Source organism: Argentina silus (assembly GCF_951799395.1).
Source record: "Argentina silus genome assembly, chromosome: 3".
Taxonomy (NCBI): Eukaryota; Metazoa; Chordata; class Actinopteri; order Argentiniformes; family Argentinidae; genus Argentina; species Argentina silus.
In genome coordinates, this window is record NC_139657.1 from 25,145,641 (window position 1) to 25,159,327 (window position 13,687).

At 46.9% G+C, this 13,687-nt stretch overlaps 1 protein-coding gene across 2 annotated transcripts in view; it reads right to left on the reverse strand.

The window, feature by feature from the left end:
* sipa1l3 (signal-induced proliferation-associated 1 like 3) overlaps positions 1 to 13,687 on the reverse strand; it is a 57,500-nt gene that overhangs the window by 7,128 nt on the left and 36,685 nt on the right. For both annotated transcript variants that reach the window (XM_083665599.1, XM_083665600.1), the window contains exons 9-18: positions 10,764 to 10,921; positions 9,872 to 10,454; positions 8,542 to 8,640; positions 8,200 to 8,375; positions 4,836 to 5,090; positions 3,989 to 4,174; positions 3,671 to 3,795; positions 2,795 to 2,907; positions 2,189 to 2,640; positions 82 to 315 (exon numbers count right to left, since the gene is read on the reverse strand). In XM_083665599.1, coding sequence (XP_083521725.1) covers positions 82 to 315; positions 2,189 to 2,640; positions 2,795 to 2,907; positions 3,671 to 3,795; positions 3,989 to 4,174; positions 4,836 to 5,090; positions 8,200 to 8,375; positions 8,542 to 8,640; positions 9,872 to 10,454; positions 10,764 to 10,921 — 2,381 coding nt within the window. The remainder of the gene's footprint in view (positions 1 to 81; positions 316 to 2,188; positions 2,641 to 2,794; positions 2,908 to 3,670; positions 3,796 to 3,988; positions 4,175 to 4,835; positions 5,091 to 8,199; positions 8,376 to 8,541; positions 8,641 to 9,871; positions 10,455 to 10,763; positions 10,922 to 13,687) is intronic.

Below are 13,687 nucleotides of genomic sequence, written 5' to 3' on the forward strand. Positions count from 1 at the left end.
GCACTTAATCTAAAACAAGTTGGGAATAAGGCAGTTTGCACCAAGGTTGTGGTGAGATGCATTTCCACATCTTGGACTTACTTCTTGCTGCTGTTTCTGTCAGCGCTGCAAGTTGTGGGTGTGTTTGCAGGGGATGGAGCGTTGTCGTCTGGTTGCCAGGCGCCCGGCCTGCTCTTGCCATATAAGGCCTTGGGGGCAGAGCTGGAAAGAGAGGTTGAGCCTAGCTGAGCGGAGGTGGGTGTGTCCGTTGAGGCTCGGACTGGCCGGGACTTCTCCGCTGCAGGAGTTTTATAACCCTGAGGTGTGTAGCAGGCACTGTGAGCACAAGCACACACACAATCAAAGTCATTCATTGGCAATCGTAGCAATGGCTCAAGACTCTATACATTTTTTTGTTTTGTTTTCTGGCATGCCGTTGATACACAATCCAGGTTTTGCAACCTTTAGGTGAGGGTTGGTAGAATGATTGCCTGGTAAACCTTCGGTGTAATTCCTCTCTCCGACCACACGGTGTGCCATGTACATTTAGCACTTGTCTTGGCAAATCCAATGTGATGATTTCATCATCAACGTGAATTGTTGCACAGAATGCATGGCAGAGAACATGCAGCATGGCAGAGAACATCATGCTGAAGAGGGTCGGTGCCAGGACACAACCTGCTGTACTCCATTTGTGACTGGGAACTACTCAGACAGCTCCAGATGGCCTTGCACACCAGCCAACATTGTCATTGTGAACTGATGCACCATTCTGACACACACGCACACAGCTGCTGGGCAAATCCCTTTTGTCTCCTGACCTAATTCAACTCCAATCTACCAAAAGCCACCTCAACCAAACCAGTTCTGCTGCAACATCATCTGTTGTCTGCTATGGCATTGGCAGTCTGGATATCTCATTGCATCTAACAATCAGGGTTAGGGTTAGAATGTGAATATTCAAATGTAACCATGTAACCAAATAGCCCAACCATTCTTCTATATGCATATATTCATCCAGTCATCAATCTCTAACCATTCAAACATCTTTGAAACATCCTTTACATGGTCCCATCTAAGTTACATGGCCCCTCTAAGTTCCCTGACCCACAAGTTACAGTACCTGTATTTTGAGTGTCCAGCTGTGTCTTAAAGCATTCCTGTGTTTCCATGTAATTAGTAAGTGTGTGTGTCCAAGTGAGTGCCCTGTGGTTGGGTATAGACTGGGGGAATGGGGTGAGAGCACTGGGGGTATAACACCCAATCCTTTAATCCCACTCAGAAAGGGGCAGGACCCTGTGTGTGTGTGTTTGAATACATACGATGACATGTACAGCGGCCATTTTCTTCTTCTTTGGGCTCTACTCTCCAAAAGTTTGGATTTGAAATCAGACAATTACTATGAGGTTAAAGTAGAGATCCTCAGCTTTTATCTGATGGTATTTGTGTACATATTAGTTTCAGCAAGTCCAACTATTGTCGTTTGACGTACTTCTTCTCGTTATTATTAGTCCAATTCTTCCACCAATCCAACAACGTGTTAGAGAGGTTTAACTCGCGTTGCTATGACTTTTGGTTTTGATAACTATTCAACTTTTTCGTACCACTGAACTTTGTAGATGTTTGTAGACTTAATGCAGTCATTTGATCATTAACAGTTGTAATGGCGTAAAAAAGACACGTATATTTTATTTGGCTCTCTCCTAGTCTTCCTACCCTCCTGTCTTCCACATGCATTGCTAGGGAAACAGCGCAAGAAAGACTACCCAGCAACGACAACTGTCAGTAATGCTAATCTATAACTCTGTGGTAATTGGTCAGAAATGTATCCCTTTAAACCGATATGTACTCAATTAAAATTGCCTTCCTGTCAAAGTGATATTATTGACAGACAGGGGGGGGGAAATGGTCACGTGGGTCAAAGTTGAATTCAAGAGCAGAATTTGAAATGGTATCCTTCCACAAAGTCTGTGGGATTTTCAATGGGATGAAGGAAAAATAGCACCCGCACACAACGGTAATGTAACAGCAAATGCCTGTGTAAACACAGATTATGAGCACAGCTGGTGGCCTTTAATTCATGCATAGACCCCCATCTTTATTCTTTTCCCTCCCCCCTCTCACTTGGGTTTGAAACCATGGATGTTGGCTATGTGTATGAGTGTGTTGGAGCTTGAGTGTGCATGTGTCAATGTTTGACTCTCTGTACCTGGGTTTGAATAAGTCTGCTTTGTCCGCGTTGGAGCCGGGAGGCGGGAAAGTCTGGGTGCGGTAACCTTTGTTCTGATTTGCTGAGGCTGGTATGACGGGTGATGACTCTCGTCTCCTCCCCCCCTCTCCTCCTTTACCCCTCCCCCCAGACAACTCTTGTAGCCCGCTATAGGTCGCCGAACAGTGCAGGGGCTTGTGTGACTGGTTTCCGTGGCGACTCCCGGGGTTGGGGGTGTATAGGGTGGGGGCGTCGATGCCGCTGTCGCTGGACCCCCCCTTGCTGGCGGGGTCCGGGTCTGGGTCGGCCGGGTCGCTAAGGCCGCCGCCGCATCCTCCTCCTCCTCGCTCAGCCCCGACCGCTCCATCGAACCAGCGCTCGTCGCTGTGGCTGCTGGACGCGTTGCTGGAGAGTGTGTTGCTGCTGGAGTGGCTGGAGTACTGGTTCTCACCCTGCAGAGAGAGAGAGAGAGAGAGAGAGGGGGGGTGAGGGGAGAGAAAGAGAGAGCGCACCCTGTCCCCCCCTGTCCCTCTTTCCTAGAGAGATGAGGAGTAAGATGTATAACAGGCTGAAAAGTAAATAAACAGCAAGAGAGTGAAGCCCGACCTTAGCGTGTCTGTTGGGAGAGTCTTTTCCTGGGATGTCCTGTCGTGCCGGTCTCCTCTGCCCTCCTCCTCCTGCCCCCCGGGACAACGACACAGGGACATGCCACAGGGGTTCTGGGCAGAAAACACACGCACACACACATCCACAAACACACAACAGATAGATTAAACACAGTAAATTGGAGATATTCCCAAAAACACTGAGAGCTAGACATCCATCTATGTGGGTAAAGAGGATTAAATACTTACTGCATCGACAGACAAACTGAAAACATGGCCTACATAACACACCCGGCCGCTCTCACCACAGTAGACCTCTGATCAGTGACTCATAATTAACGGCAGACAGATCCGAATTTCAGTGTAGTTGGGTTTTTACAGAGCCATAGACATACATATGGTTTTTTGGGGAATTAATAAACTCGCTCATGGGCATTTGCTGTTACTGGAGTGGCTTATATTTTAAACCATTTCCCCACTTCATCTCCCTGTAATGCATGATCTGATCTGCTATAATCAACTATATTTTGACAAATATAGCCTTAAGCCTCGGAGATAATTCGTGAAAGGAGGTAATCTATCTAACAAACTGATTACCCAAGGTTTCTACAATCACAAACCATTCTCCGACTAATTTTTTTTTAGTAATTACTTGGGAGGGAACACCGATACTGTCAGCGCTGTCGGTAATTTATACCGACAGAAGGATGGATCTTTTCAAACATCCTTCACAGCTCAACGGCACGGCAGCACTTTGCTTTTGGCAGCACTTCACACGTCTTCACAACTGTTTGCCACAGCAGCGACATTGAGGTAGCCCACTGTTGCATTGTATGTGTGTGTGTGTGTGTGTGTGTATGTGTGTGTGTGTGGGTACCTGTCTTGCAGCGCTCCATGGTGCTGTCCTGGCTGGTGAAGCCTGAGGAGGACTCTCCACTGGAGGTCACGTCCAGATTGAGGTGTGGCTCGTAGGCTAGCAGTGGCCGTTGAGCTGTTCCATACCTACAGATACGAAACACCGGAGTAGAGCTTAGACATGAGGGGGGCAGGGGGGGTGCGTCTGTGTTGGTGGTTGCTTTGTTCCCTCATGACGCTTCGTGAATCACCCACCCACACACCCACCCACCCACCCACCCATACAAAGATCAAAAAAGCATGAGCCGGGAAAGAGAGGGACAGAGACAGACACACTGACCTATCAGGCGAGGGTTTGTAGCGTATAAAGGGCCCGGCAGCGCTGAGTACTGGCCCCCCGAGGGCAGAAAGGCCCCCCAGGCCAGAGGAAGGGGAGGAGAAGCTGGCTGAGGGGTTCCTGTAGGGCAGCCCTCTGTCGCCCCCTGCTGGGGACAGGTTGTAGTGGTTCTCAGGGAAACTCACAGGTCTGCGGGGCGGAGACAGACAGACAACAGGGAGTTGGGTGGGGTTTTAACAACCGATGGAAAAAGAGTGTTCTGATGAAGAATCGATGGATCTCAGAATCGACATCTTCGAGTGGTCAATAGCCATTGAACAGAAGCATGACAGTTCACAACCGGGTTGGGGTGAATGTCAATTTAGGTGACTCAAGACTTGAATTCAAATGACACGCATTTAGAATATCCTTGGAATATCTACCCCATTTGGGGTCCCATCCTGACAGTCTGTGCTTCCCAGACAAAGGCGGTCCTCCTCTCTCCTCCTATTTCCTCCCCTCCTCTCTCATCTCTCCCTTGCTGCACTCCCACTTGCTTCTACCCCCTACTTGTCTAGCTGTCTAATAAGGTAAATACACACTTGATAAAGAAATCCGAAGGATAATTCTCTCAAGTATTTGATTAGGCAACCTGTAAAAGCATTAAAATCCCATAGCAACTAGCTAACTTAAAACTGATATGCTTGCAAAATATGACCTTGAACCGTGAGCTACCAAAGTCACATCGCCAGGATTTGCGTAGCCTCCACTTGTACAAGGCTACTTGCCCTATGAGCAGCCGACACAATGGGAATGAATGAATGATTGAGTAAGTGTTCTTCTATCCAGGGGGCTACGGTCAGTGTCTCACCTCTTGGTGTTGAGATTGTGTTGAGATTCCCTGTAGGGTACGGGCACCAGGCCTTTGTGTGAGCGAGGCAGCGGCGGAGGTGGGCCCATAGGGGTCCAACGTTGGGGGGTCGGGGCGCTGTGGACAGCGGGGGGGCCTGAGGGGCTGTCCCAGCGCCAGACGGGGGGCCGAGGAGAGGGCCGGTACCCTACAGCCACAGGCTCAGGCTCTGGCTTCTGCTCCATGGTCTTCATCTCGTACTCCTCTGTACAGCCCCTGCACACACACACACACACACACACAACCAAACAAACAGAAATGTTACTAGAAGCACAATAAAAGACCACACCCAATAGTCAAATTAGATCAGAGTCACATACATTATACATATATGCATGAACGCTCAGTGATTCTTCTGAATGTGCCAGCTCCCTCCGAAACACAGCAGTTGAATTTCAACACACACACAAATGAGCTCCCCTGATAGCAAGACAGTAGGGGGATTACTGGAATATCAGCACTCTCTCCCCTAATGGGAGGCATAGTTTATGCGTGCGTGTGTGTGTGTGTGTGTGTTTAAATGTGCACGCGTACAGATTAAAACACAAGTCCTGACCTTTTAGTCACCCAGTTGTCAAAAAAATGTATAAATCTCCTCCCATCGATGACATTCTCTCTCTGGGTCTTTCATGCATGTACGGGTACTGGATGTATGCTTGCATATTACAAGTTTTGTATTTCATTTTTCAGTCACAGCAAGGAAAGCCATATATTTGAATTGGCAGTTTAAGGCCGGACCACTCTAAATCTCTCTTCGCGTCCTGTGAGTGGTCAGGCGTTTCCACTTCGGTCCTAATCTGGAAGCTTTTTGGTAGCTTGTCACACTGCACTACAATCAGCCTAGAGTGTAGCACAAAATCCAAATATTACTCAAACAAACACTCCTAAAATAGGAATACGAGCTGCCCCAACCAAGTGGTACATTCTCCTCGATAAGAGAATGGTCAACACGTCCGTCAGAGGAGGTTGGGGAAGGGAGGAGGGTGAGGAGGATGGAGGAGGGTGGAGGTGGGTGGAGGAGGGTGAGGAGAGGACAAAAGAAGAGACATGAGGGTATGAGAGAGGAGGAGGAGGAGGAGGAAGGGCTGGACATGAGAAGATTGCCCTGTGTGGGATCTGTCCACTAATATCTGACTTGGATTAAGCTCAGTCACACTACTGCCTGTCCACACTAAGCCACAGACTCTTTAGAGAACAAACAACCGTATACGCTGTGTACTTTACAAAATGACAAGGAAGACAGCAGGAGTGCGATGATGCTCTGTCTAGTAGAGATCTACAACTTACGGCATAAGGACTCTCGCAGTACAAGGACGCACTAGCATCTAAGCAATCTGTATCCCTCTCCCACCCACCCACCCACCCACACACCCACACAGACACACCAACCTTACAAGTACCAACCTTACAGAGAACAATGTCAATGCCTTGAAGAGGCTCCTCCATCAGACTGACCGACTTCACGGCTAGAGCTCTCTCATGCTCACACACACGCACGCACACGCGCACACACGCACACACACACACACACACACACACATCTTTATCTCTGCCTCTCTCGCTTGTCCACACAGCACAGACAGACACAGGAGGAAAGTGAAGAGAAGGCAAAGCGTTTCCCTTTCTCTCCCTCTCTTCCACCTACTTAGCTTCCTCCCACACCCAGGTGGTTCAGACACGTCCTCTCATCCGAGGTCCTTGATGCCTCTTCCCACTGTGCTCCCTCTCTCCGTATCCTCTTTTCATTCGCACAGGGCATGCATTTTTAATTAATCGCCTCTTTTTATTTATTTATTTATTTCTTCGCTTTCCGCAGATTCCAGGCTTAATCTCATGCAATCTGTTTTCCTGGCACACGACAGCAAACGAGTGGGGGGGGGGTGGAAAAGACAGGGAGGGAGAAAAGGGGGAAATACAACTCTAATTATCAGCCGCTCCAATGCCAGCAGTGTGTGTGGGTGGGTGTGTGTGTGTGTGCGTGCGTGCATGTGTGTGGGTGGGTGTGTGTGTGTGTGCGTGCGTGCATGTGTGTGGGTGGGTGTGTGTGCGTGCGTGCGTGTGTATCAAAGAGATTTAACTCATGCAATTAAACTGCCTCGCACATTGAAGAAATCAAACCACTGTGCGATCACACAGACAGGCAAAATCACTGTATTTAGGAACCTCGGCGCAATCAGCCGGCTCATCCTGCTGCGTAACCCTGACTACTTCTACTACTACTCCCATGCACACTAGTGTACTCATCTCTCACACACACCAATTATTTATTTACAGAGAATTGTCAGATTTCAGTTTAGTTAAAGTCCCGTTTTAAATTAACGGTGGAGAGGGAGAGGGATATGGGGATGGAAGGGGGGCTAGTAAGAAAAGAGAGAGACGGGGAAATTGAGCATTAATTTCATGGACAGTTTCTGCCTCTCTCTCTCTCCATCTCTCTCCCTTTTTCCTTCCCCCTGTTCTCTGTCACCTCTTCTCAGTGTGGCACTCTGGGAATCGTACATGTTCAGACGACTTGCCTCTCTCTCTTTCACACAAAACTCCTCACAGAACAGACACATCTGGCCACAATTTCAGCCCTACTGGTGTGTGTGTGTGTGTGTGTGTGTGTGTGTGTGTGTGTGTGTGTTAGGGATGTTAAAAACTCAAAAAGATTTCTAACCGTTTAGTGGGGGAAATGAAAAATTTTACAAATTCTGAATGTACAGTGGTGTTGCGCATTAAGTTAAAAATAAAATGTTTGTGTTCAAGTGATGCCAGTGTCGCCGGTGTTGGTGTTGAGCCGGCGAATAAGTTCATTACCATGTTTCCCTCTCCTATTAATCATTAGTACTGAAAGTTAGGGTTGCAAAGGATGGAATGTTCCTGGTAAATTTCTAAACTTTCCTGGAAACATTCAGAAGATTGGTAATTTACCAGAATTTTGGCAAATCGATATATCAGAAAATTATGCACTTAAATCTTTTTAAATTAGTGGTGTTGTGCCTAAACCAAATTTGAGGGTGTTATATTTGAAAGAAAGCAAACGGGGCAGAAGGCTTGGACCCCGGGTAATCGCTGCCATTTCTTCTTGTCTTCTAGTATTCCAATTTTGTTTAAATGTGTGTGTGTGTGTGTGTGTGTGTATGAGAGAGAGAACATGTATTGTAGCTACTTATCTGAAGTCTTTGCAATTAGTCTTTGCCTTAAAAACAGCTATTTGTTGAACATTGAGACACCTATTCCACCTTAAATGTTGTCTTAACCTCTTCCCCTCACTCAAAGTTAGCATACAATCACATAGTAATCACTCAAACGCGCGCGCGCACACACACACGCTCGCACACACCTGCGGGGCCCTCCCTCCTCATAGGGTGGTATGATGACCACTTTGACTGTAACCGATGTCCTCAGCAGGTCGATCATCTGCTCATGTGTCAGCGTCACCGCGGCGACTTTACAGATCTCCACCAATCGGCTGCCTTGCCTTAGCCCCGCCTGCCAGGCGAAGCCATACTCCTCCACCTTCATCAAAACAAAATCAAACTTTTATCTCAACGGTACATACCATGTACAAATAAAGGATAAATACGATTTTTGAAAAAAATAATGAATGAATGTATACATTAAAAAAAAAGAGAATGATTTCAGAAGTTAGACACATCAAGATGAAAGAGATGTGAAAGAGCACCTCAGCTACGGTGCCGTCCAGCCGTACGTGGAAGCCCAGCTGGCCCAGACCGTTCCTCCTCAGGGTCATATCCACCGTCTCGCAGCCCACCGTCAACGCCTGGGGGACGAGGGAGTGTATACCGTTATTACTACAACTAACTCAAAGTTTCCCATGGCATTTATCACAAGAGTAGGTGGCGTTTAATGTCAACGTCCTGGCTAAATTCCAAACCTGTTCCTCATACTATGGTCACCTAATCATCCCCTGGTTTCAAATGACTCATGCGTCCCCTCTCCTCTCTGCTCCTACTCTTCTCCACATTGTCGTCAGAGGATCCACGGTGTAGGCTTTGGCGTCATATCGTGACACGTCCTGACATTTTATACAGATTTGCAATCTATTCGATTTAGAATGAAATCATATCTTCATAACTCAATATACGCCCCATATCTTTTTATATGGTAGCATACACATGTACATTTATGCCAACGTTAATCATTTATGTATGCAATTGTAACCTTCCAAAGTGCTTGTATGGGCTTATATCATATAGGTTATAAACACTAGAGGGCGCACTCCCCTAAGTTAACTGTGATTATATGTGGAGCGCCATGTAGTCAACTTTCTTAATGTTCTGTGACTTAAGTGGCCTTAATCAAATGTTGGTGATTCGTTGCCACCTGCTGTGCTGGAGTGTCATTTATTGGCACTAGTAGATTGTGTCAAGCCATTTACAATCTACCCTCACCGGCCACTTTATTAGGTACACCTTGCTAGTACTGGGTTGGACCCCCTTTTGTAGCCCATCTGCTTCAAGGTTCGACGTGCTGTGCGTTCAGAGACGGTCTTCTGCATACCTTGGTTGTAACAAGTGGTTATTTGAGTTACCGTTGCCTTTCTATCATCTCGAACCAGTCTGGCCATTCTGCTCTGACCTCTGGCATCTTTCGGCAAAAGGCATTTTCGCCCAGAGAACTGCCGCTTCACTGGATATTTTCTCTTTTTCTGACCATTCTCTTATGTACCTAACAAAGTGGCTGGTGAGTGTATGTATAAACCTATTGAAGAACGCCATGCGTCAATCCCCAACTCAGAGGAAGTCCCACCCTAGTTCACTACATGGCGCCCCTCATCAGTTCTCAAGCGTGTTTCCTAATTCCATCAATCAGAGCTCTTTTCTCTGTTTCTTTGTTGTGCACAGTACTCTGATCATTTAATTCCTTGGAATTGTCGTTGTATTATTTTATAAGGGGGGAGTTTTTTTCTTCACAAGCCTTTATTCTCCCCTGGGCAATGTCTCTGTATTTATGTGCGAATAAAAACGAAAAACGAAAAAAAAAAAACTCACCTTTAACCTCTGTACCACTTCCCTGATGTCCTGGGCGCAGCCTTCGGGCATTCGGACGGCGATGTGGTCTCCTCTCCCGTAGAAGATCTTCAGCGCCAAACGCTCCGGCGTCCACCCGATCACGTCCGAGCAGAAGCAGTTGAACACCGCTTCCTTGGTGGCGCAGTCCGCTAAGAGGACGTACTCGGCCGACAACCCCAAGGCGCAGGCTATCTCCGTCCCTCCTCCGCCGAAGTCCTGGGCCAGCGCCCTCCAAGCCACCGCGCCGGCCGCCCCTAACTCCGCCCCCTCCCGTGCCCGCGCCCGCTCTCTCTTCTTGGACGCCAGCGAGATGAGGTTGTTCAGTTTGCCGGCCGAGTCGAGCGGCGTGCTGCTGACGCAGTTCTCGGCCAGGTCGCGGAGGTACTCCTGCCGCGTGCGCGTGGCCATGGTGTGGAACTTCTCCGACTTGTGCGCTGCGCTCTCTGCGTTGATGACTTTGGCCAGGAGGAAGTTGCGAAAGGCTTCCGGGTCGCGGAAGGTCACGCCGCTGGCGATGGGCGGGCCGAAGGGGGGCACGTCCTTCATGCGCGTCACGGCAACGCTGAGAGGTAGGAGAGAAAGAGACGGGCTTGAACTGACCAGTAACAAGTGCGTAGTGGTAGTAGTGTTTGTATATGTGTGTTTGTATATGTGTGTGTGTGTGTGTGTGTGCGTGTGTGTGTGTGTCCGTACCTTTAGCAAACTAGCCACGGTGTGTGTGTGTGTGTGTGTGTGTGTGTGTATATGTGTGTGTGGAGCTGTCTGCATGTGTATGTGTGTGTGTGTGTGTGTGTGTGTGTGTGTGTGTGTGGAGCTGTCTGCATGTGTATGTGTGTGTGTGTGTGTGTGTGTGCGCACGCCATGCCCCTACCTATAGCAGGTCTTTTCAGAGCAGGGGTTATGCACACGGACGATGACAAACACGTGCTGGAAGTGGGAGCGGATGTTCTGTGGGGTGAAGGGCAGCGCTCCCGGCTCTTGGAAGATTATCGTGACGATGTCGTTCCCTATGTGTCTCTTTCTCAGGAGCTGAGAGAGGAGAGGGAGAAAGAAAGGTAGGGAAGAGGATGTACAGTGCCCTGTGTAAGTAATGGCTAGGGTTTTTTAAGCATTTTCTCTTTTTTGGCTTTTTTTTTTTACATTTACTATGAGGTTAAAGTAGATACTCTTAGCTTTTATTTGATGGTATTTGTGTACATATTGGCTTTACCATTCTTCAATTACAACACTTTTTATGTATAGTCCCCTATTTCAGGGCATCAAAAGTAATGGGAGAATTGGCTTGACAAGTGTTTATGGTTCGTCAAGTATGTTCCGTGTCTGTCAACATAATAATGCCATTATTAGGCTGAAATATCAGGAAAAAATATATCAAGAAACATCAAACATCAAAATCAACAGTTTGGAACATCATTAAAAGGAAAGAAAGCACTGGTGAGCTTAGCAATTGCAAACGGCCTGGCAGGCCAAGGAAGACTTCTACAGTGGATGACCGATGCTCACCAGAACTAGAGGCTACACTGCAAGGTGCAAACCACTAGTTAGCCACAAAAAACAGGATGGCCAGATTATGGTTTGCTAAAAAAAAAGTACAGAAAAAAGCCTGCAGAGTTCTGGAAAAGGGTATTGTGGACAGATGAGACTAATATTAACATTCTGAACTCTCTTCAATTCGGCTAGTTCTCATTGTTGGGGGTTGATGCACTTTTGTTTTACGAGCCAGCCGTAGAGACCACAACCAGAGAAAAATAAATGTTTGCGTGACCCTGAGGAGAGTTTGGTTTCAGCTGAAGCGCAGATGAGATAGTACATTGACCTCTGCGTAAATGAGACCTTTGTGTATGAGTGTTTGTGTGTGTCAATCACAGTGACAGAACCCTTGCTGTGTCTATTGTCCCTCACACACACACACACATACACACCGCACACCCTCCTTCAGGCACATAACATATTCTATCTCACTTCCTAACCATAATCTCTCTGACCAGCGACCACCCCCCGACCACTCTCTCATCCTTTCAATTAAATAGACACTAAGGTCTTATCAAAAATAAACACTGCCACCTAAAGGTTGATGTGAATAAGTGAAACCTTGCTGCTTCTGCCTTTGTGCCTCTGGATGGAGTCAGTGTGCTGCATATTACTCTCCACTTGTATAGTTCACACCCAAAACACAAAACTATTGATGGATTCATTGTTTCAGTTAGAAGTATTGTATTGAGTGGGGGGGGGGGGAGGAGAGAGGAGACACTTCTAAATTGTAATCCCATTGCAGTCAAAGGAGGGCGCAATCCTGCATAGGGTGCCTTTAACCTTTTTAGACCATGCAGGCTAATTGAGAACCAAATCTCATTTGCAATGACAACCCAGGAATCTGTAGCTTAGTAAATGTAAATATTGTCCTAAATAACCATACATACCCATCTGCACATTACAAATACACTCATAAGGTCTATTAGAACCCACGTTCACTTCTCGCACAAACACGAGCAAACCATTAAAATGCGTAAAAAACATCAGCTGACAGAGTTCACTCACACACACCCACCCACCCACCCACCCACACACACGGTTAACACATCGCCCTGAGGGATATGTAGGAAGACTGCTTTATTTAACGTTCTAAAAACCTGGAGACTGAGCCCCACCCAGCTTTGATCCAGAGAGAGACGGAGAGAGAGAGGGGGCAAATGAAAAGTCCATTCAAAGAGAACAAAGCCTCTATAAAAAAAATACTACACACACAAAGAATGAGAGAGGAGGAACACTCAAAGAGAGAGAGAGAGAGAGTGAGAGCGAGAGTGAGAGAGAGAGGTTACATTTCAAGACCAGCCACTATTGTTTGTGTCTAAGTCGGATGAACTATAGAACAGGCCTATGGCAAAGCACAGAAAAAAATAAAGAATGGGCAGCAAACAGATTTAATCAACTCATGCTTAAGTAAGAGCTGGTGAGTTGGTGACGTGTAGCCAAGTAGCCAAGTATGCTGAACAAGAAAGCTTGGTTTAAAGGGACGGTTAATCTTGACTTATAACCTGTTTTTCCAGTTGTTGGCACTGATCCAGATAGCAACCATCCAGATAGTTTTTTACGTGCATCTCTTTGTTATTTAGCAAGTACAGATGCGGTGAGAAGACAAGTTCGCTTCCATAACAGTGAGTTCCAGCCTCGCCAGAGGCGAAACAACAAGCGTAATGATTGCACATACAACACTATCTAGACAGTCCTACATCAATGTCAACAACTAGAAAAACAGGTACAAGAAAAAAAAAATAAACAGAACCATCACTTCAAGGTAGATTCTGTGATATGACATAGCCACAAAATAGTGGGATGATTACCAGCAGAGACAGTTAGCGTAAAGCATAGCGTAGTCACTCAGCAGCCTTTTTTGTCATGGGGCTTTGTTCCATCATGACCAGGCCCCCCCCCAACGTTTCCCGAGGGAACAGAAACCCCCCAATCACCCAAAGGCTCGCACTGAAACTGACCCGTTTTTAATACGTTATTGCTAGCCAAAGTTTGATATTAAAATGTCCAAAAAAGGTTGCTGTGTTGAACTTTGTACTGCCGGCGAAAATATCAGAACCGGGGATTAATCGTCACAAGGAGCCAGAGAGAGAAAAGACTAGTTTAGAGAGAGCTTCACAAGGTACATTAATAACCTAGCACATATTACTCTGTGTGACTTGGGGGAAGCCAAATCAAAACTACAAGGAACCAAAAATGTTCATGCAAATCTCCCATTGACATCAACGCATGACTGTGTTACTGTACACATGCAGGGTAGGCAGA